A 24,836-nucleotide genomic window follows, 5' to 3' on the forward strand; every position below is an offset into this window, starting at 1 on the left:
CAGGAAATACAAATACTGGAGACATTAGGGAAGGGGACAAAAGGAATTTCGCTAGACTGACAAGGTGTGACAATTTAAAGGTCTTCTCCTGTACTGACGCTTTAGTGTTGTCCCTCACTTGTAACGAGCTTTGAATAAAAGCGCCTGCCAAATGAGTGTTAATATATGTAAATGCACTGCTCCAAAAGCAGACAGACACAGTTCGCAACCAGATATTTCCCTCAGGAGTTGGTGCGTTGGTTAAGACCATAACAGAGCTAAAAAGAGATTGAATATTGGATCTATGTTTGTTAAAAGGACAAATACACAAATCTGAATGAAAGATTTCTGTCTGCTAGATGTGTATCATGTTTACTATATCAACCTTATAAGGTGATAATGCAGTAGGCTATGTCACTGTTATGTTTACAGATAATTGCTCTGCCCCCAAGCAGCAAACCAAAATAGACGATTAAAGGTAGAGTAAGCGATTGTAATTTAATACACTGAATGTGAATTTCTAGTGAATATCTCCTCATGGTCCGCTAGCTGTCTGTTCTGTGTTTGTGCTGAAAAAAATCCGGTGTTCCTACACAGACCTGGCTCTGTTAATGAGATATAAAAATAGTGGCTCGCACCAAGCTTTTGAATGAGATTGATTGGGACTAGAGACCAGTGCAGAGATCAGCAGTGAAGAAGAGCACATGGAAGAAATGCTTACCGGCGGCATCATGACAGCAACATATTGGAGAGACGACTGAGGAAGAGCTAAAGAGAAGGTCAGAAGAAATTGGCATAATTCATTCCAACCTATATTAAGACTGGCTGTTTATTCTACTGGTACATGGGATACATCTGTTTTTGGCAAAAACAACATTATTATAGCAATTATAATCAGATTGTGGAAGAGATCAATATCAGAAAATAAAGAAAAAAAATACCCCCATTCCCTCAACAGCTCAAATGTAGAATTTTAAGTCCTTTAACATGTAAATTCAGTGCCTAAGCTGCACTGTTATATTTGCACATACGAGTGAGTAAACACCTGCCGAAGTAGGCCTCCTCAAGTCTCCTTTGTAGTTCCCAGTAGGTGTCTCTAGGACCACATGTCACACACATACATAATCTCACAAGGTGAAAACAATACCAGCCCTGCTGTCGTATACTCAAGTAGAGTACAAGTACCACATATTCGTACTTAAGTACAGCACATTTAGTTAATATACTTAGATACGTTCCAACGCTGAAGACTGCTTAATTACTGTGAATAAGATGAACTGTAGCCTACATCATCTGACACTTTATGACACAATGTGGGGCTAAATTGGGTTTAAATGTGAAAACGTGAAACACCTTCTACCATTTTTTTCTCCTCATGACAAGTAGCATGCGTGGTTGAGGCGAGGGGCTGGGCCGCTGAGCAGAGCACGTCCTGTGGAGATCCAGGAAACAGACGCCGTCAACCAACCGCGTCAAGCTCACTATTCATAGATCAGCTGACAGCGGAAACAGCGATGTTTAGTGTCCGACGTAAAAGCATCCAATCTGTTATTTTGATTTATTTGTTTTTTTAATTATTTTGGTAATATATGCCACAGGACTGCGTTTTCATTCAGTTAGACACAATGGAGAATGACATAACATTGCGGTTACTCTAAGCTGCTATTAAGCTAGCTACATTTCTCTATTAACACTCTCACAAAATAGCACGACGTACCGTTATTGTCACGCCATTTATGTCCTTGTTTCGATTAAATGTGTTATTATTTGTCTCTTTGCCAATTTCAGTGGCTTAAAAGTCTCTGGTACGTTCATTAGTAAACGGTTTTATTTTGAACGTTTTTGTAACGGAAATTTATAAAACTACGTTGGTTAGCTTGACGCTGGTCCGCTAACTTCTGTGTGGTCAGCCAACCGAAGCATGAGGTGTTTTGACTGTCCATTTTTCCTCGGTAACGTTAAATGACGAACATGTCGTAATCTGTGTGGTGATATGGTTGGTATTTGCTTTTATTTCATACCAGTCGTTTGAAACGGAAACACCAGCGAACTCTTTTCTATATTCCCCACCTCCTCGACCAGCGTCCTGTGAACACCGCTAGCTATGATGTGACTGAATAACTGCCGTCGTGGGGAGTTATAATTGACATTACCATAGCTGAATGGCTACAACACCAGCTTGTCTGCCTTCATTTAACGCGTGAATGCTATTATTTCGATAGACATCTGCGCTCCGCTTCGGGAGGAACCGCTATAAATTCGTGGCGGAAATAAACGAAGAGACTGCGTCTTCAGCGCTGTAGTTCACAATCCGAGAAAGATGTCTTTCTTCAATTTTCGGAAGATATTCAAGTTAGGGCCCGATAAGAAGAAAAAGCAGTATGAACATGTACACAGAGACGTTAACCCAGAGGAAATTTGGGATATTATTGGGGAACTGGGAGATGGAGCGTTTGGGAAAGTGTATAAGGTAATGTATTACATCCGCATTGGGGTTTTCTAACCCATTTCTTAAGACACTCGCTTCCATTGTGTTTCATGTTGTTGCATGAAGGTGATAAGATATAACGTTAAAATGACAGCAGTGACAGCACCAGTCCTCGTTCAGGCCACATCCTCTAGGCCACTAGACTCTCAGTAATGTAAATTGTCGTTTCAGATCCATGCTGTGACAGTTCACTCATACTGTATATTGCACCTTAACTAACCTCACCCGCCTACTTAGCTAAATCTTCCTGTTGATGGAATACAAACAAACGTGAGCTAGAGCTGTGTTTAGTAACAGCTTGAACTCACCACGCAACTCTGTCAGGGACATTTCCCCTTTTGGAGGTTTAAGGTGGGCCTTGTTACAATATCAGGTTATAATTATGACTTTGCCATGTCATTGAGTTGCACTTGGCCATAGTTAAACTGTTGAAGGTGGCTTCACTTCAACAGAATAATTATGGCAGGTGCACAGGTGTGGATGTGGATTTAGTGTAATTTTTTATGTTTAGTGTAGTTGTTAATAGTCTGTCTTGATGAAGCTTCATAGTTTATTTGTTTCACTAACGCATACTGTACATTAAAAATTAGGTGGACACAATACCTAAAACACCGGTACAGTATAAGGAGTTTTTTCCTCCCTCTGAGGCTGTAGTTTGTAGTATAGGATTGCATTATATTGCAACGTATTCATGATTATGTGTCCACTACCTCTAATCTCTGCTAACTAATGTTACCGTCAAGGCTATCTTTGTGTGAGTTTGTTTTGAAATGAGAGTACATTGTGACATGGTTAGCAAAATCATAAACATTTAGCTCTGTTTATATACCTTTATTTGTCTCTGGGTTTCTTTTCTTTTTATAAAAATAATTTTAAGAAAGATTGAGGTGTATAATACAAATTTAACAAATAATTATTAGATGAGAAATGCTGTTATTCTAGTAGTTTAGTGGAAGTTAGTTTCACAGGAAGCTTCATCTCTTCATCAGTTCAAGGCTGCTTGATTGCACTGTGCCCTGGTGAACATCTTTCTGTGTGTGTGTGTGTGTGTGTGTGTGTGTGTGTGTGTGTGTGTGTGTGTGTGTGTGTGTGACTTATGGGTCCCTTCATGGGTCTCATGGTCAGATAATGGCAGTTAATGAATGAGAAATCATCATTTGCCAGTTTACAGTTAAGTTTTATTAGCTGATTAACTAACTGTGGTGGAAGCCAGAGAACTTTCACTCCTTCTCAGGCTAAAGATGTAGATAATTATACACCTTCCAATGTACTGACCCCTTGGTCCCACAAACATAGGGATGGAGAGGAGTTGCCTTCATCAGATCATATAACTATCAACACAGACAACGCATTTCATCAGTTATTTCACAGGCTTTTAATGTTTGCCTCATTTGGGGCGTGGTGACAAAGATGCCAAAAAAGTGTGAATCCAGACCTCACACGCACAACCATCGCAGGTTATAGTACACCTTTTGGTTAGCAAAGAGGTGTGTCATTTGTTTGGACTGAACACAAAGTCGGTACATAATTATATTTACCTAGCCAGTCAGTTCACATAGTTTTACTGCTGTACCTACGTTATAATAAAACAGACATGAATTTAGTCCCTCTGCCAAGTGGTGGTGAGATTTATCATTGTTTCTAGTCTAGTATAGTTTAACAACATGTAGGATTTCATTGTTTTTTTATAAAGAAGAAATTGTTATGCATCTAATATCTGAATATTATTATGACACCCACAAACTCTCTCATTTAGAAAAGCATAAAATGTCATGTACATAATGACCAAAGGCCAGAGACACAACTTGAATAACTCAATGATGGACAAATAACGGCTGGGCTCTCCATCATGAAGCTAATACTGAATCTGCATATGTATTAGTGATGGCCTGTGCTAGACAGGCGTTGGCCAGTACAAAGGAAAAGAGACAGGGAGTGTGTCAGGTCAGAACTGTGTAAATATAGGATCTGACACACTCTGCAGCAGTTGCTCCTAACAACTCCCTCCCATTTCTTTTTCCTTAACTCCCTGAGATTGTGTTTGTATCCATAAACATTAAGTCCAAAGCTGGCCTTAAAATAACTTCTCAGCTACTTGGTTGATTGGGTGTGGGTGTGGTAAATTTTGTATTAGTCTTTTGAGTGCAGCGTAATCGGGAGAGAAGATTTTGAGGCATGTGTTACCAACATACACAAATACATGAGCTATTTCCCTAATCAGAAACATATTAAATCCTAGATTTATTTGGTGTAATCTTTAAAAACCGCCACTGTGACTTCACATTTCATCTTACAGCAGGTGTTTCAAAGTGAAAGGAAGCGAGGGCAGAAAAGGGAGAGGAGGAAGTAAGCAAGTTTCACAAGCTGAGTTTTTGTAAGAGTAGGTTAGAAGATGATGGGGTGTATTGTAAATATTTTGACTTTAGATGGGTGCTGTGTTTTTTTCCTACAGTAATTTTCCTCTTCAGTGTATAACAACATGTTATCATAGAGTCTCCAAGAGACTGCCTTCAGTTACACAAGCCATAAAGTGTTCCTCTGTTTGTTGCTCTAGCTCCAAAATAGCTTTTGTCTTAAATTAAGTTGTTAATGTTGATGGATTTTCTTCCACAGCAGCAACCCTACAGTGCCAGCAATACCTAAAATATATCGACCAACACAGATACATTTGATACAGTCTCCAGCTTTGTTATGTTTCCTTAATAATTCATACATTTGGTGTTGTAAGAATATACAATACTCTATAATTTCCTATTTTTGTCATTGTCAATGTTGCCTTCAGGCTCAGAACAAGCAGAATGGGACCCTTGCTGCTGCCAAGGTTATTGACACGAAGACAGAGGATGAATTGGAGGATTACATGGTAGAGATTGACATTCTGGCCTCTTGCAACCACCATCACATCGTCAAACTGTTGGATGCCTTTTATTTTGAAGGCAAACTTTGGGTAAGTAAGCAAGTGCCTGACTGAGGAAAGTATTTTTTTGTGTGTGTGTTGCTGTTGATTTGAAGCCAAGGAAACACAGAGGCAGTGAACTAGTCACACATGAGGACACATAAATTCATCACAAGCCATTATTTATTATGCCGTTTCTCAAAGAGCTGTTATATCATTCGATTAAAGCATAATAGCACTGCATTCTTTCCTGTCGCCTTCAATTGAAGAGTTTAAAACCGAGCATGTGACACGGTTAGAGGCTTGTATGAGGCTTAGACTCCATGCTCTACCACAGGATGGCCTGACCTCCAAGACTTCACAGGTCCTATTCAAGCAAAAATGCATAGTATCATCATCTCCTTTTAAGAAATGGATTATGTTTATAAGTGGAGCAATATGTTTCTGCGATGTAGCTTTTTTCCTTATTCTCGCCCTTTCACAAATTGTCAGCAGTGACTATAGTTTCTTTATTGTAGCAAAAGAGTAAAATTCTCTGAACCCATTTTGAAAAGAGTCCTGGTTCTTCTTATCAAGCTATTTTAGCGTAAGCAGAGAGTTAAGTCACAGTGCCGTTTTCATACATGGTCAGTAGATCTCAGTCTGTGTGCAGTAAGAGGCCTCAGAGCAATTAGGTCCTGGCAGTTGGTGTCATATGACATCCCTTGTGGACTGGCCACATCTATGTGAAGATAATGGAGTGGTTTTGGTGGCTGGAGAAAGTGGCTGTGAATAATTCAGAGATGCATGCAGGTCGTCCCTCCGGCTCCCATGTTTAAGCAGCATGATGAATGTGTAACTGCCTCTGCTTTGCATGTGTTGATATGTTACTTTTTCCTACTAAAGATTAATCAAGGAAAATATTTTGCTAGAAAAAACATGGATTTATCTAGGGTTGCATCTAACAATTATTTGTTTATGGATTAATCTATCGATAATTTTTTGATTAATCTAACTATTAATTTTGAATTACTCAATTAGTATATATTACCCAAAATAGAATTTAAAACATTCATTTTTCATGTCATTTATATTTCAATATTTTTGTTCTTTAATACCTTTGTCATTTTTAACAGTTTCACCAAGTGCCACACATAGAATCAGAATCAGAATTAGAATCAGCATAACCTCAGTTTATAATAGATGTCACTTAATAAAGACTTCAGTACAGTATAATAGAGGTTAATGGCCCATTTTAAAAAAAAAAAAAAAAAAAAAAAAAACATGGAATTTTTCCTTGTTTTATAAATAAAAAAACTTTAAACCATAATAACGAAGAAAAAATTCAACACAAAATTCTCATTCACTCATTCTCTGGAGCAGTATTTATGGGCGATTTGTCTGCTCCTTGAAAAATCAGCTCCAAATCTTCTGCTGCACTAAATATGTGATTGTCACATCCTTCTGTCATTATTCTGTCACGTCAATAAACTCTAAACAACTTCTTATCACTGAGTAAAAAATTCACTGCTCCCATACATTCTGGGTATAAAGCCAAGACAAGCCAAGCCTCTGAATCAAACACTCTGACTGGCTGTGACCTCAACCATTGGAGCCTAGCCCCGTCTAGTTTAAGGAGAAAAAAACGGCACGTCCCTAGAGCAAACGGTCACCGAGCAATGATGCTCTACAGGCGACGTGAAATTTGGAAACACGTGTTTAAGAGGGTTTAAGAGGGTTAAAACAAACAAATGTGACAGAGGGATGGTCAAAGTACAATAAAATTGTTATGCAGAACCGGAACAACCACATAGTTTTTTCTCATTGTTTGATTCCCTGAATGGAGGGTGCTCAGTTGTAGCTTTGATTGATTTTTTCTATCATCTGATACCATGAGCTGCCAAGTAACATGCTGGCAAAGCCAATATAATGGTTGGGTACATTACATCAGCTATTACAACTGAGGTCAGGAGCTGGGCAGTTTTACATCTCAATAGCAATATTAGGGAACAGTGTTATGTTCATCTAATGCACTGTGGCTTCATATATACTCAAAGATGTCTTTGTATTATTATATATTGGACCACCTGGATAAAACATGTCATCTGTATTGTGTTGATAGTACCTCTTCTGTGTATTGTATCATATGCTCAAGTGTAAACTTTAAGTTTTAAGTGGCATGTTACATGCTTTTCTGTGCGTTTGACAAATGTATAAGGATATCACTGGCTTACTTCCTCAGAATATTCCTTCTCAGAAGTTCCTTTAATACAAATAATGTGTTTTAGATACAGTATGAGTGGATAGAACAATTGTTTGTGGCAGGAATTAAACTATCTGTACTCCAAGAATGAAATTGTCTGTACTGAATATGGCATTTTGACTTGATGGACTGTGTTGGCTTAAGGCGTTACCTCCTAAATATTCTGTAGTGGCTACCAAAATGAGGAAATGATTTTTCATCAGAATGTATGATGAAATATCCTGGATGTGAGTCATATGTAGACATACAAATGAAGCATTTCCACTAAAGAATATGAATTTATAAGAAACCATAATGAGAGGCTCCCAGTCTCCTGCTTGCAATTAGAACCTCTACTAATGTTTATGATCCAACAAACATTAAGATTTTCCTGAAATGGAAAAGAGAAGATGTGAGGGTGGTCAGTATGGATGTTTAGTGTCTGATTGATTGGTTTCTTGGAGTGGCTCCACAGTGTAATCAATAACATAGAACATGGATGCTGATGTCTGTCCTATAAAGGTCATGTTTGTTCACCTATTGTGGAGTTCCAGTTCCTCCTTTAAGCAAATGATGCTCTATGGCAGTAGTATAATTGGGGCTTCATTGTGTTACAATACATATTACTTATTGTTCCACTTTGTTTTGTCCTACCATTGCAGATTCTGATTGAGTTCTGTGCGGGCGGTGCAGTGGATGCCATCATGCTGGGTAAGTCCCTCATTCATTGAAGGAAACAGAAAAACACTATAAAGTTCTGGACCTTTCTCTTTGCTCCATCTTTGAATGCCAACTCTTTTTATTCCACCCTGAAGCCTCTGTGGGATTTTTTTCCTTTTCCCCAGTTGGAGACACCATTCCAACTGTGTAATTATTGTAGCTCAGATTCCAAGGAGTGGTTAGTCCACTTCTAATGCCTGCAGTTTCTCTCTTATTTTCAAGCCTGACGAAACACCTCACAACTTTTTCTTACCTGTGAATTACCATGATAAAGAGGTTACTGATTAATCCACTCCACTGTTGGATGTAGATGCATTCTGGTCTGTGGTCTGGCTCACCTAAAACACATTTTTCCCCCAGATTTGTCCACTCATATATGCTGTCTGGTGTAAGGGTTCTATTGGTACCACCCAGCCATCACATTTGATATTAACATATTCAAATAACCCAGTCTGTGTTTGTAAAAGTGCATCACAAAAACTACAATAACAACATATGATCTGGAAGAAATGTGACTTATGAATTATCCATGTGTATGTTTATCCACAGAACTAGAGAGACCCCTGACCGAGCCCCAGATCCGTGTGGTGTGTAGGCAGACCTTGGAGGCCTTGTCTTACCTCCATGAGAACAAGGTCATCCACAGAGACTTGAAAGCCGGGAACATTCTCCTCTCCTTGGATGGAGACGTGAAACTGGGTAAAAAATCTCTCATCTTTTGCTGCTGTGTTTGCCATCGTAATATTTCATTAAAAGTGAAGGATTATTTTGCAAGGAAAGATCACTTACGTTCCAGCTAAGCACACGTAACGGTACTTACTTCAGAAAACTACACAGAACACTAGATGATTCAGTCGTGATTTCTCTCTCAGATCTACTGTATGTCCATGGTGACCACTGAGAATAGTCCTGCAGGGCCAACACTAATAGGCTTAAAAAGCTAATTACTGAAGTCTGTTGTGGATCCCTTTGCCATCAGTGCTGCGGCAGCCAGCTGAGCAAAGTGATTTTAGGGATAATGGTGACAAGTGCACAATTTAAAATGTGACAAAATAAAGTGATGTAGTTTCTGCCCCAAAGGAGCGAACTGTATTTTTTATACACCACTTATGTACGGGATGTGGTGATACACTGAATTTGTTACATAATATTCAAGAAGTAAAAGTATTCATGTTGCTGCTGTAGCATCCATAGCTGCTAGCTCCCTGATGATTCATGTTCTGTAGGCAGAGGGTCATGTCGGAGCCTGGCAAACAATAATTATCAAGCAGGCACCAGGGACTTAATGATAGAGCTCTCTTTCCCTCTAATATGTACACACTGTAAGTGATGCGAAAAAAATGCCGAAATAGTTGCACAGGTACCAGAAGTGCTGGCAGTGATGATGGACTCTAAGAGCATTATGAAAAGGAGATAGAGGCTTTTCTGCCCATTTATGGGGTTCACATTTGAAAGCTGAAAACAGGTTGGTTAAGAAAGAATTCTGCTGTAACTATTTTGCTCTAGTAAAAATGTGCTAAAAATATATTGAAATGAATTCACAGTGTCATTGTACAATTTAATTTGATTCTCTCATGAAAAGAATCATTATTCATTTCTACTTTCAGCCGACTTTGGGGTGTCTGCTAAAAATACCAAGACGTTACAGAGAAGAGATTCTTTCATCGGCACTCCGTATTGGTGAGTCATTCGGCCTGGATAGAAGAGGGCATTCATCCCTGTCCATAATTGTCGTATTGTCTCCCACAGTTTGGGGTGATACATTTTTTGTGCAGTATCACAGAATCTGTCATGGAATGTGGGATAACAGAAAAAGTGTCATTGAGCAATTTAGATGCACTTGAGTGTTGGAAGAAACTCAGCTTTAAATATTGAGAAGGCTTCCTATTTTGCAAATTCCAGACCAAAATGCACGTACATACTGTTTTTATTTTTGAAATATATATTGAGATTGAGCTATATATTTAAATAGAAAGAGAATTTACCTTTAGAAATCAGAAACATATCAATCAACATGTGTGAAAGCATACATTCACTTGCAGCCCGAAATTTGCCTAATGCGTAATGCTGACTTCTGATTTTGCAGGATGGCCCCAGAGGTGGTAATGTGCGAAACGTCCAAGGACCGTCCATACGACTACAAGGCAGATATCTGGTCCCTCGGGGTAACCCTGATAGAGCTGGCGCAAATTGAGCCACCCAATCACGAGATGAATCCCATGAGAGTGCTGCTGAAAATAGCCAAGTCCGAGCCGCCCACACTCATGAATCCCTCTCGCTGGTGAGATGGTGCGCTGGTTATAACTAGAGAGGTAGCACTGGAATGTTTCCGGATTGGAGATTAGGATATGTTGACTGTTTAATGTGTGAACGCATGGTAAATTGTTAATGCTTAACTGAATGGCCACAGGGGGAAGAATGGTATTAATTTGGCTCCATAAAGCAGGGCCCAGGGACACTTACTCTGTTATGTGGCCAACAAACTGATTCCTTGTTATTTATTCTTGAAAGGTCATCAGAATTCAATGACTTTCTGCGGAAAGCACTTGATAAGAATGTGGACAATAGGTGGGGCACAGTACAGCTTCTACAGGTGAGCTGCCTTGTTTCATTCATACCCTACTGTTATCCCTCAGTACCCAACCACCTACACAGCCTAGAATATAACCTAAAGAATGAATACACACTTATGCAAAGAATCTGAATGTGTCATATTTTAAAGCAGAGGTCCATTTGGGCAGAAGTTTCAAGCAACAGTCTGGAGCATTGGTCAGGGGGAGGTGGTTCAACTGGAGGGATTATAAATAGCTTCTCTATTAATAAGTTTATGTTCTTTTCTCATTTCAAGTAAAATAAGCTTTAATAAGTACAACAGAGATTCTTTGAAAAATGTGTATCTTAAAATAAGATGCTTAATTAAAAGAAGTTAAATGAAAGGTTGAGCTTGACTTTCCAATTTTCCTGTTTTTGTTAACTCAATTTCACATTTTAAAAGCCTCAACCATTTTTATAGTAAACAGTTGCAACACATCTTTACAATTGAACAGCTTTAATAGCGCCTTTTCTCTTTCTTATGTCCCACTTTCCTCCCTATTTCTCTGATGTTTGCTATTGTCTCATCTCTACTGGCTGTGTATCTCACTCACTGACTGCAGTTGCAATGATTGACAGAGTAGCATCACATGACCAGTGCTGTAAAGGCTAGAAAAGCTGCACCAGCTAAAATAGAAACACTGTCAAAATGTAATAATTCCCAATAATTTATAGATCATAGTTCCGTGTCTGGATAGGACAGAGTCTGGGTCCGGATCTTGACCACAGTCCGCCTATTAGTGACTTATGTTTTAAAGGTGTAATTTTCTGTTTTGCTGTTTGTGCTTATATTTAATTCACTCTGACAGTTTATGAAGGACAAAAATTTCTAATGCATATTGATGTCTTATGTCCCTGTCTGTCTATTTAGCATCCCTTTGTAACTAGTGTAACTGATAGCAAACCTCTCAGAGAGCTCATAGCCGAGGCCAAAGCTGAAGTCACAGAGGAGATCGAGGACAGCAAAGAGGAGGAGGAGGAGGAAGAGCCTGATACGCCTCTGGTATGTACTTTATTGCATACACACAGTAAAAAGCATAATATTACCCAACCAAATATATTTTTCAAATTATGTATGAGCTCTAACAGTCATTGTTAATATCTTTTTGAAAGACTGTGCTTTGACCTTTTCTATGACTTAGTCATATTTTTCTTACTGTTGACTCAGGCTGTTCCTGGCCACAAGCGAGCACCATCAGATGCCAGTGTGGCCAGCTCAGAGGATGACAAAATCCCACCAACTCCGTCCACGCTGGAATCTGTTACAGAAAAGGTGGAGGCAGAGCCTGCTGAGGACAGGACCAGTGATAAGCTCTCTGATGAAGGACTTGGAACAAGTGAGGTAGACAAGACTGAGGAGGAGAAACTCAATGAGGTGTCTGATGCCAGTAATGAAGACCTGGCCGCTGGGATAATAGAGCCCACCAAAGACTTTGTCTCACAAGATCCTACAGAGGCTAAGCCAGAAGATGGTCAAGATGAAGAAATTCCTGCTGAGCCTGTAGTATCACAGCCAGAAGAACCCATAGATGCCGAACTTGACACAGATGGTCATGAAACAGAGGAGGACCAGAAGCAGACACAAGAACAGAAAATGGAGAATGAACCTACTCAAGTAACAGAAGAAGAAAGAAAGCTGGAGGATGTGAAAGAAGAGGAAGAAAAAGAAGTAGGTAAAGAAGAATCCAGGGAATCAGAAGAGCAACCTGAAGATACACCTGAGGAAGCAGAATCTATATCAGGAGAGGTAGCACAAGCAGAAGAAGAAAGCAAAGAACCAGGTGAGGAGATGCCTCAACACAAAGTGACAGAGGACAGAATAGAAGACATAGCTAATGGCACAGATGTAAATGTAAACACAGAGAATATGGAATCAAATGTAAAGGACAAAAACATGAATGGAGAGGCAGACACAAATTCAAATGTGGATGACACCTCCACTAACATCTTGTTGGAGAAGGGGACCATGGAAAGTCACATAGAGGGAAAGCCTGAGGATGTGGCCCCAGAAGAGGCAGAGCAGCCTGAACAAGAGAATCAGACCAGAGAGGAGACTGAATTGGAGAAACAGGCACCAACTGAATCCACTAATGGAGTCAGTGATGAAGTCAAAGTCAGCTCTGAGGATTCAGAACAAGTGGAGCCTAAAGATGTCCCTGTGAAGGAAGATGAGAAGAAAGCTACCCATACCGATGAGAGCGCTTCCCAAGATGCCGTCTCTGTCCCGCAGAGTGAAGAAGATTCTGAAACCAAGATGGAGCAAGGAAGCCCTGCTGTGATCAAGCCAGATGTGGAGAAGGACTCTGACTCTGGAAGCAGCTCTGCTGCTGATAGCAATAGCCTGGACCTGAATCTGTCCATTTCTAGCTTCCTGTCCAAGAGCAAAGAAGGGGGCTCTATTTCTATGCAGGTAACATAATCTGTGCCTCATTTACAACCTCAGTTGTTAAATTATCAACACTATCTTAGTCATTCTTAATCTTATTGATCTGAATTTTCTTTGAATCTAATTTGAATAATTTCAGCTCCTACAACATCCCTGTTTGATTTGTAGGAGTCAAAACGTCAGAAGAAGACTCTGAAGAAGACACGCAAGTTCATGGTGGATGGTGTGGAGGTCAGTGTGACGACATCAAAGATAGTGACAGATAACGACACCAAGAGCGAGGAGATGAGGTTCCTGAGGTATGTCTGTATCCGATCTGCTTGCCATACTGTTGGTCTAAATATGGGACACGACCTATTTAACATGCCTGCCTTAAATAGTTCTCGTTCATTTCACAACTCCCACAGCTTTTTACAAATGCCAGATGGGTTATCTCCCATGATGAATGCTGCATTATGTTACTGTCATCTCCCATGTTGCCTTTTAAAGACATGAGACATGCTGTTCCGACTGTTTACACAAATGCTGTCTGACTATCTGCTTTGTGGTTCATGACCTTAAAGGTAGAGTAAGCAGTGCTGGAGAAAGACAGTTGATGTCTGAACTTGATGACAAAACAAATACCCCTCCCTTCAGAGCTCATTCTGAAGTTCTGCCTCTCAAATTCATGGACGCGCATTGCCAAAGTGATGACACATTGGTGGTCTCCAGGCGTGGATGTGTCTTTTCACTTGTCCAAGTGCAAGTAATTTAATGATACCAAACACAGAAATGTAGGGCTGGGACGATTATCCGTCGTCATCGACATTGTCGATTATAAAAATTATTCGACGTGGAATTTTAGTGTCGACGCGTCGTGTAAAACCACACAGGGTAACTATTCATAGAACAAAACTGGAACTTTCTAATGGGACCGTTTATATCCATCGTCTTTGGTTTACCCGGATACAAGCGCAGCGCAAGGGCTGGGACAATGACGTAATTGAAGTCATTGACTACGTGAATGATTTGCGTCTGTGTAATCTATTTGAACAACATGGCGGCGTCTACCAGAAGTACGACGGAGCGTGTGGAGCAACACGCGGCAAAAAAGGCTCGCACACGGTCCTCCAAAGTTGGGAATACTTTAATCTTGACACCAACGGTGCGGTAGTCTGCAGATTCTGCAAAGTGCATCTGGCATATCACTCTAGCACAACAGTCATGCACGAGCACATAAAGAGGAAACACCCTGGTGCAGTGTGTGTGTTGGACGGGGCAAATTGTTATATTAAATGACTAACTGGAAAATAATTGCAATAAAATTACTGTTAGGTTAATAAAAAAAATAATCGTTAGATTAGTCGAATAATCGAAAAAGTAATCGCTAGATTAATCGTTTAAAGAATAATCGTTTGGGACAGCCCTACAGAAATGTGACACCAGTACCTGCTTGCTAACTAACCAGTCGGGATTAGCTATCGCAAACATTAGCCAACGGTACAAAACAGACCAACTGACCTATTGGCTTTCCGAAACATAGCCAAGCTAATGTTACCCAAATGTCAAGGAAAAACAGAGCAATGTTCATACGTCCTCATACATTTCAACTCCTGGACTTCTATCCACCATAGTTCGAAAGAAGTAGGCCGCGACATTGGTCGGCCGGTGTCCCATCAAAATATCCATAAAGTTTTTACCTATTCCGTCAGTCTCTGACCCGGCCATCTATGTGTGACTGTCAATTGGGGTGTGGGCCAGTTGCAGCGGATAAGTCCACGGGTGAATTTCTTTCCCAGTCCAACCATACAGTCCCCACCTCTTGACGGCCTCACCAATGTTAACATGGTTCTTCACCCAAAAAGTGTATTAGGTTACAATCGCTTACTCTACCTTTAATATCAGTAATGTACAGAACTAGCATGTACAGCAGACTAGACCAGAATCCTCATAGCAAGAGAAGAATAGTCTCTTGTGCAATATGAATTGGACATTAATGTTGTAAAGAATCTTTTGTTGCATATTAGAGGAAAAACTATGCAATAATAAAATCATCTCAGAAATTAAAAATTAAAATTTGGAGTGGAAAAAATCTTATCTCATCAATAACAAACTACTGAATTTGAAATGAGTAAATATGGTGGCATTGCACTGTTGGTGGGGTTTCCTCAGGCGGCAGGAGTTGAGAGAGCTGCGCCTCCTGCAGAAAGAGGAGCAGAGGGCCCAGCAGCAGCTGAGCAACAAGCTGCAGCAGCAGAGAGAGCAGATCTACCGGCGCTTTGAACAGGAAACTACTGTGAGTCAGTTTGTTCATACCGCAGTGGTGTGATATTTTTTTTAATTTGCATCTCCTAAGAAACGAGTTGCTTCATCTCAGAGTTGATCTGAATGGAGAGACTTGCATGAGGTTAAACACTTCGCTGCCTATAACACTCATTTATTCATTTAGTATTTCTACTGTGAAGCGCACTGCTTAAATCAGTCAAGGTCACAATATTAGAAACTTAGTAATTTGAGTCTATCAGACCCTGTCTTGTATCCAAGTTAAAATGACTGCATGTACAGTTAATTTTCCCCTCCCTAAGCAATAAAGTCCTGAAGCAAACTTTTGGGTGTTGAAGTGTATGAATCTTGTGATATAATAAACACTTGATGTCATCTTGTCAGGCTAATGCCACTGTCTGTCGGTTCTGTCTGTGCAGGCTAAGAAGCGTCAATATGACCAAGAAGTGGAAAATCTTGAGAAGAAGCAGAAGCAGACCATTGAGCGACTGGAACAGGATCACACCAGCCGGCTCAGAGACGAAGCCAAACGCATCAAATCGGATCAAGACAAAGAGCTCTCTAAGTTCCAAAACATGCTGAAGAACCGCAAGAAAGAGGTATGGTCCTGCAAGACTGTTTCTGCATGGAAGTGTCCTTAGTCGGCTGATCAGCTCTTAACTGGAGAAGCCTTTGCATGTCATAGATACAAGTTGTTTAATAGTGCATGTGTTTAACAATTTAGCCGGTGGCTTTCTTGGCTGTGTCATATTAATCCTATGGGAGTGGTATGCCTTGCTGTTCTGCCTGGTACTATATGTGTGCAAATGATGGCAACAGGCAGACTGTGCCATCTTTCTCCTAGATGCCTCAAGCTTCATGTTGTCGTATCCATTATTCATCTGCCCGAGGCTTCTGGTTGCGTCTGTAGGAATACTGTGCTACAGAGTCTATTTGTTATTTTTAGTGAACTATTTAATAAAGGTTCAGACTCAGGCTAAGCTTATCATCATGATGTACTGGGCTTGTTATACATACATGCTAAGTCTTTAGTCGTCTTTTCTGCCTCTTTCTCTGCTTGGCAGCCTTAAATGCTTTATTGGATGTTTTGGGTGTGCTTGCAGTTTGTGTTTTTCGCTATATTCAGCTTCTTTCATGGCAGTAGTGCTGTTTGGCATCAATTGTGCATTATGATGCCTTGGTGGTGGTTGTGCTCTAGCTGCTCGCAGTTTGCTTTGTGGGCCACTTAAGAGTATTTCCAGCGTACTGAAAAATATTATCTTATTACAGGTTGGCTTAAAGTGGTTGCTTCAGCCCTCAGCTTTGTTGTTGTGTTGCAGCAAAAATATAAGATATAGCCTACTGCTCTGAAATTTGTAGTTATTTGTACCTTTTTGTTTTTTGCAATGTTGTACTCTTTATCCAAAATGTGTTTTTACTGTGTAATTTAACTAACCATGTCTCTTGTATGAGTGTGTGAGGTGGCTTTGGTCATGTGACGGCCAATATTTGAAGATTTTTCCAAGTGGTGTTGGGCTCTTTTGGGGGAAATAATGAAAGCCTTGCATCAGAGTAACTGATATGGAATAGTCTTTAATAGAGCTGCGACAGTTAATCAACAAATTAATCAACATGTATTTTGATAATCGTTGCATTGTTTAAGTAACTTTTCAAGCAAAAATGTCAAATGTCATATTGTTCCATCTTCTCAAGTTTAAGGATTTACTGCGTTTCTTTGTCGTATGTGATGATAAACTGACTATCTTTAGGACTGTTTTGGACTGTTGATCGGACAAAACGCACAACTTGAAGATGCCACCTTGAGCTTCATGAAAATATGATGGCATTGGTCACTTTTTTTCTAACCAAAGAATTAATTGAGAAAATTATTTACAGTTAAATTAATGAAAATAATTACTAATTGTAGCATTAGTCTTGCATAAGCAGGGAGATTTGAAGCATTTTATGTTTAATATTTATTCTTAACTGCATTCATTTATAAATTGAGAGCCTGGGAGCAGTCCGCAATTCAGGACTGTTAAACATTCGAGGTCGTATTTATGATGGCGATGATTCCTACTCAGTTACTCTGGCTTCTTAATTTCAAGAGTCAAAATAATCATTCTGATGGCTGTGGGAAACAAAGTAGTACAAGGGGAGTGGGATTTTTTTTTAGACTAACATCGTCTGCAATGTAGCAGTCAAATCTTTCTTTTGACTTTGTCCTGACATGACTCATGCAGTTCAAACTGACAGTTTCTGACATGCTCTGAAAAACCACTAATCAAAGACTGACTGACTAATCAGACTGATCAGTTGGTGGCTGGATGCAGTATCTCTCCTCTCAAAGTGGGCCTTGCATGTCTTCTACTCTTGTTGGCCAGCTTTGTTAGATTTTCAAGATATACATCTGCCAGTTTCTGCACATACACTGTAGGTCAAACAGGAAGTTGGACAGTCACCCAAACACATGAGAAAAGAGCTCATGAAACGCTTAAAGGAGGACCTAACGCTCCTTAAGACTGCAGAGGTAAACTATCACCTTCTGTCTCTTACTCTGTGAAACAGTAAGCGGTCACTTTTTCTTTCTTTCTCTTTATTCCTCTCTCCCTCTAACCTATTTTATTCATTTAAAGTATTCATATGCACACAAACACAAAGTCTCAGTGTGTCTGTAATTGCTCCTTATTTTCCAGCTGGTGCACTGTAATGTCCTTTTGGCATTGTATTTGAGTGTTTGAATTTTAGGTATGGTTGAGTAACATGACAATGCATATGAGTCATAGTACTATAGAAATGTCAGGCATCCAAGATTTTACCATTCCATTTACACTGAGTTAGTGTTCCCTTTAATATATGTGGTGGTATTAAGCCATTATGGACAAAGACATAAATCAATGAGCACTGCTTTATGGATATATTGGACTCACAGAACTGTAGCGTCAATGTGATGAAGTACTTTGATCTGTTGTGTATTTAATTCACTCCTATCAGGTTATTTTGTTTGCAAGTGGTTTCTCATTTGAATTTCCAGAAGATGCAATACATCATGATAAACACTAATGCATTTTTTAAAGCAATCCATCACAACTGTTCTGTTGGCACTGTCATAGAGGTGTTAATTCTATAATTTTTAGCATTCAGGTCGTAGGTCATAGTGGTGATGTTGGAGTGGATTGCATCCCACAGTGCAACCCTTTGCTGCTGTTACAGTTGTCAGTGGTGATTCAGCTGACGATGATGATTCACAGGTGTCTGCTCTCAATTAGCCACAAACCACAGAGAACCCTAGAGTGTTTTATCATGTAGGAAACAGTGGATTAATGAATGAGGGAGCAATTGCAGACACAGCTTTTGTTTCCTCTGTAGACATCTGACCTGAAAGCCTTTTCCAAACTTTGTTTTCCTGTGCATCTTTCATGAATTAGATGTAAGTCATGTGGACAAAGGCCTTCTGTTCTTTAAAAGGTAACTCTCAGATTATTAACACCCCGAGAGCCAGTAGCATGGAAAATAACAAAATTGCTCTTTTGCAAGCTGGATTAAACTGAAATGCTGGAATTATAAGAAGAGTATTAATAACTAATGAACTGACATCCTCCTAACATTGATGCAGAACTGTGCTGTGCGCCTTAAACTCACCAATATTCCCAAAGTAGAAAGGGCCATCTCTTGCATAACTTAGGAAGAATCAGTGTGTGTGTTGGCTGTTTGTGTGTGAGAGTGAGAGATCCTCAGCCTGCTGTGTGCTGTCTGTCCCTGATCAGGGCGAGTGCGCTGTGTGCTCTCCTCCGCAGGCAGTGGCCCAGGTTATGATACAGTCTTTTCAGTTGTCCTCATGCGCACTCTTCAACGCTCAGATGCAGGATGTAAGTCCCCCCGACCCCACTCCCGCCCTGCTTCTCTCCATCTCTGGCCCATACTTAGATGTGTGCAAAGTTAAGTGACAGGGTAGTTTTTGATGGTTCAGTTTTACTTTAAGAATGACACATATAAGCATGGGTTTTTTTTTTTTTTTTTATCAGTGTTGTTATCACTGTGTTTGTGCAGTGGTTCCCTCTCTTTCTTCTTCTGCTCAGTATTTTTCCTCCACCAATCCACAAATGTTCTACATCTAGTCTGTGTATTATATATGGTTTTATTTGTATTTTGCATCAAACATGTAAGGGAGTAAACATGTACAGTGGCCAGTCCCAGAGATGGTATAGTTGTTGATCCCCTTCTGTCTGGACCCATGTTTGTCTCTTGTCAGCCAAGGTCCAAATACTGACTTCCTACCTCACAGGATGGATGTAAAAGTCAATATTATTGTGCATGATTTGGTTATGGTCTCACATTTTAACCAGCTTATCTTGGATTCAGTAGTATAATAATAATAATGGTACCTAAGTTTACTACTGATAAAGTGAATTCTGTGTGATTATATGATCAATTATGCCTAATCATAGGTAAGTAATAGTAGCACATAACCTACAATTTGCCACCAGCTAGGTATTAGAAATCTATGGTTAAAGATAGAAAAGAAAATTGGTGGTTATGTAATGAGTTAGGCATAATGTAGACTGGGCTCTGGACTATGTGAATGTCACTATAGATGTTGTCTTACATAAAACTGTAAATCTTATCTCTACTGAACTGTTAACTTTTCTTTCTTTCTCTCTTCACCTCCATTGTGGATCGTTGCCATCCATGATCTCTGAGTGTCTCCTTTACTGATTCCAGTTGATGATGTAACATCTTAGTGCTCTGTGTTGTGCTGAACTTGAAGTGGATGACTTGACTAGGCATTGTGACATTTTATTCTGCTTCCTCTCTCTTCTCTTGGCTGTCCCTCTGTGTCATCCTCACGACTTCCCCTGGGTGTTCCTCACTGCTCTCCTTCTCTCTGGCTCCTCAGGAGCAGGAGTTCCTACAGAAGCAGCAGCAAGACCTGGACGGAGCTCTAAAGAAAATCATCCAGCAGCATAAACTGGAGATCGCCACTATTGAGAGAGACTGCCTCAACCACAAGCAGCAGCTCATGAGAGGTGGGAGCTGGTGAAAGAACTATTTTACTACTTTACTACTCTACCATTTTTTGAAAAACATTCCTTTTTTTAATGTATTGCCTAAACTACAACCTATTAATTTTAGCATGATATGAAAGTCAGATTGAAGACTGAAACTTACTCGAGTTGAATTGAGGCTGCTTTCATGTGCTGGTGACAAACATGGTGACGCTTGTGGTTCTGATTTCCTCAGCTGAATGCACCAAATCAGCAGATTTTTCTTACCAATCCAAGCTTAGACTAAATTGTTATCATTGAATTTGACAAGAAAAAAGTCAACTTGGTGTGATGGTTTACCTCCCAAGCAACCAACTCATCTCAAGCATCTTTTGTAAATTTCAAGTCTCTCAAAGTCTATTTTCATAACAAAGAATCATGAAACCAACTGCAGCCTGAAAGGTAGAAAAAAAAAAGTATTTTTTTAAAACTTTTGATTCACTCTCAACTAGTAAAGGGGTGTAAGTCAGCGACACCTTTTCTCGCCAACAGTTTGTAAATACTGACTTTGACAGACAGATGAGAATAAGGACGCACTGTTTGAGAGGACATGTTACAGCTTGTCTAACTTGCTGACAGTCTCTTTATTTTGTCACCAGCTAACATGCATGCACTTGTCTGATAACTCACACTTGCGTGGCCTCGAGTGATGTTCTTGTGGGAATCGACATATGTGTTTTGTAGCTCGAGAGGCAGCCATGTGGGAGCTGGAGGAGCGCCACCTGCAGGAGAAGCACCAGCAGCTGAAGCAGCAGCTGAAAGATCAATACTTCCTGCAAAGACACCAGCTGCTGAAGAGGCATGAGAAAGTATGAGCCCGGAGAGAGTGATTTGCACGGAGAAATGTATCATGTTGTTTAAAACGACCCTGCTGAACTCAAAACTGTATGCATGTGTGTATTTTATAGGAGATGGAGCAGATGCAGCGCTACAACCAGCGGCTGATAGAGGAGATGAAGAACAAACAGACTCAAGAGAGGGTTCGTCTGCCCAAGATCCAGCGCAGCGAGGCAAAGACCCGCATGGCCATGTTCAAGAAGAGCCTCCGCATCACTGCCACTGCCACTGTCACCCCAGAGCAGGAGAGAGAACGGATAAAACAGGTACAGACACTGAGTGTGGACTCCTGCTGCTGCTGTTTTACAATTTGTAATTGGCACATTGAAGGAGTAGTGACTCAATATGCATGGTCTACTTTTAGCAACACTATGTCACTCTGGCATACAGTCACACCCAGGATTTGCCTTATACAAACAGTTCTCTGGATGTCAGACCGGTAACTTTCCAGTCACCATTTCACAAGTTTCCCCAGCCCCGTCGTTTCAGTTGAGTTTTGTTCAGATAAAACCAGCACATAATCGTGATAGGCAGTAAGGATTAGTTGATGAGAATAGGGCATTGCCTGACACTCTGAAGTGTAAATACAAAACTGAGAAACTGAAAAGATTTTTGTGTTTACAGTCAGTGTTTCACTACAGTCTCTCACTTGTCCTTCCGCATAATCGCCTGTCTATCATTCCACTGTATGTGCTTACACTGCTCAGAGTATGAGCAGAACACTTTTCAAAATACAACCTTTCTGCCAAAAAGACAGGTCACTTAATAGTTTTCTGTGGTAAGTGTTATGAGTTTTAGGGACGTGCAATTAACAGTTGTCTGTTGTATTATGCGTGTGTGGTCCAGTTTGCTGCTCAGGAAGAAAAGAGGCAGAAGAACGAGAGGCTCCATCAACACCAGAAACATGAGAACCAGATGAGAGATCTGCAGCTGCAGTGTGACTCAAACATCAGGGAGCTGCAGCAGCTACAGGTCAGGCTACAACACACACACACCCACACATTATTTTATGTGTTGTGGACTGTGACTGTAGAAGGATAATGAGAAAAACAATAAGAGCAAACAATTTTGATCTTATGATCCAATGCTGATTTTAAAAACGGTTAAAATAAATAGACATAAGTATATTCCAGTATACTCATTAATCCAGGACATTAATCCTGTGTTTACCCATGTTCTCTTTCAGAATGAGAAATGCCACCTTCTGATTGAACATGAGACCCAAAAGCTGAAGGAGCTGGATGAGGAGCACAGCCAAGAGATAAAGGAGTGGAGAGAGAAGCTCAGACCCAGGAAGAAGGTAGATTTAACATCCTTAATTTGGGAATTTTATGTCTCTTATGAACTGTTTCTGCACTGTTCAGTATCAATCTGCAGCCCAGATTTTTTTGTCATGTAACCATCAAGGAGGTTGACTCAGTCGTTTGTATCTGCTGCCCCCTGCAGGCGTTAGAGGAGGAGTTCACACGGAAGCTCCAGGAGCAGGAGGTCTTCTTCAAGATGAGCGGTGAATCTGAATGCCTTAACCCCACCACCCAGAGTCGAGTATCCAAATTTTACCCCATCCCAAACCTGCACAACTCCGGTTTATAGCCTCACGTGTGTCTATGCTGCAAAACAGACTCCCGTCAAACTCGGCTGCGCTCACAGACGCTTCCTGGTGGAGCGATATCATTTCTCTGACCGTTACTGATAAACATGAATATCTCTTCACTGCTATGATTCCACCATAAGTGAGCATGATGTGCCTACACACGCACTTAATCATTTTTTCTCAGCTTGTTGAGAAATTGTCCAATGGATAATATGCACTTTTTTGAGCATGTTCAAAATTTAAAAGTCTGCAGTTGGTAGCTAAGGCCAATCATGCTTATCAGATTATTGTAAGCACAGCCTGCTACAGTATGAATGATCTCCAGTGCCTCATATATTCCTTTTCCTGCATTTAGGCACTTCCCTGTGTTTTCTACAGCTTGCAGTAAATACAGTGCCCCCTGAATGTGTTGCACTTCAATAACTGGTTATCTTTTCCACCCGTAACCATAAGATGTAGAGAGATTATTTTCGTTATTTCATATGAGCTGGTGATTAAGCCAACTCTGAGATCTTGTTTTCAAAGGGAGCTGTACTGATGAGTCAGTGGACTTTGTTATGGTCGTGTAGTCTTACGTGCGCAGTGTCTGTTGTTGCCATGAGAGCCAAAAATAGCATCATGTTGGGATCATAAGGCTGTGAGTTAAAATGAAAAGGAATGTACTTGTGTTGTAAATGAGTGAAACGTTACATGTCTGTACCTAAATATGAAGTTTAATCCAATCCGGTGCTTACCATGAGGATTTTACAGTCTAGAGAGATGAATGAACAAAAATATAACTATTTCTTTAGAATTTCATTTCATTTCAGTGCTGTACTCGCAAACATACATTTCCCTCTTTAGTTAAACATAGGTGACCTGTTTCTTCCTGGAGAGCAATCAAATCCTTTTTTTTATATATATATATTAAAGAAATCACTTTACCTTCTGGGGGTTATATTGAGCAGTGCGGTGAGGTATGAACACAAATGGTTACTAAAGGAATGTAAAGCTGTTGATTTGCACTGTTCTGCCACATGAGCTAAAGAAAAAAAAAAATGCAGTTATAAACTATCAATGTATTCCTGACAGCGAGTCACCCTTGTGTCACCCAAGCCTATTCAAACTCCAAACTGACTGAATTTTTTCAACATTTTTGCCTGCTTTTTTTTAATTATAATTTTACCTTTTTTTTTTTCTTTTTTTTTTTCAAATATGCCCCTGTATTTTATGACCACATCTAGTTTTCTAAACACGTATTCCTGATTATATTGATGCTGTAATTGCTCTTTATGGTGAGCTTTTCCTCTTATTCATAGCGGCGTTGTATGAAAGGTGAAATGCTGTATCTGTAACTGTATGAATTTCAATGTGTGTGGAGACGTCCTTCGCTGTATTTTATGAGTATTGATGGTTCATAAAAAGAGACCTATTTCAAGATAAAGATACCTGATTAGTTTATTTTGACAGTGCATTTCATCAATGCATGTTCATTTCTGTATGCTGACATTAGCATTGACTAGTGTTTTGTCATGAATGCTGGATTTTTATTGGGGTTATTGGAGACTGTGTCTTGTGAATTACACCATACGCCCCATAGATTTCAAATATTTTTTTATTTTGTTAAGTTACAGCATTTTAATGTGTCGGTGTCATTCTACCACAATGGATATTCTTAGTATATGCATTTTTGATGTCAGATCAAATGTATTTAAAGTGTCTTTACAAATAGACATTTTTGGTTGTAAATAAAATATTGACTGTTTATTTGACATTTTAACTGTCTTAAAACACCTTTTTAGATCAGTTTAGTCATACAGATATCAAAACTCACAAGTCCAAAAATAGATTTATTTGT

General features: G+C 39.9%; 1 protein-coding gene across 5 annotated transcripts; it reads left to right on the top strand.

Moving 5' to 3' along the window:
- The first annotated feature begins 1,855 nt into the window (after nucleotides 1–1,855).
- On the top strand, nucleotides 1,856–24,743 carry slka (STE20-like kinase a). Of its 5 annotated transcripts, XM_087179380.1 has the most exons (20): nucleotides 1,856–2,449; nucleotides 5,250–5,414; nucleotides 8,247–8,295; nucleotides 8,854–9,003; nucleotides 9,912–9,984; nucleotides 10,391–10,585; nucleotides 10,816–10,897; nucleotides 11,768–11,899; nucleotides 12,065–13,306; nucleotides 13,451–13,581; nucleotides 15,434–15,557; nucleotides 15,964–16,143; nucleotides 17,961–18,053; nucleotides 19,321–19,392; nucleotides 20,421–20,550; nucleotides 21,253–21,377; nucleotides 21,477–21,671; nucleotides 22,252–22,377; nucleotides 22,592–22,705; nucleotides 22,852–24,743. In XM_087179380.1, the coding sequence occupies exons 1-20, from the start codon at nucleotides 2,300–2,302 to the stop codon at nucleotides 22,996–22,998; spliced, it is 3,675 nt and encodes a 1,224-aa protein (XP_087035506.1). In that variant the 5' UTR covers nucleotides 1,856–2,299; the 3' UTR covers nucleotides 22,999–24,743. The 5 variants fall into 5 exon arrangements, with proteins under 5 accessions (XP_087035506.1, XP_023282365.1, XP_023282364.1 ...); XM_023426597.2 differs by lacking the exon at nucleotides 19,321–19,392 and having other exon boundaries at nucleotides 1,857–2,449; XM_023426596.2 differs by lacking the exon at nucleotides 17,961–18,053 and having other exon boundaries at nucleotides 1,857–2,449; nucleotides 19,291–19,392.
- The last annotated feature ends 93 nt before the right edge of the window (nucleotides 24,744–24,836 follow it).

Source organism: Seriola lalandi, unplaced genomic scaffold (assembly GCF_002814215.2).
Source record: "Seriola lalandi dorsalis isolate HSWRI2012SDOR001 ecotype SW California unplaced genomic scaffold, Sedor1 jcf7180002054832, whole genome shotgun sequence".
NCBI classification, from domain to species: domain Eukaryota; kingdom Metazoa; phylum Chordata; class Actinopteri; order Carangiformes; family Carangidae; genus Seriola; species Seriola lalandi.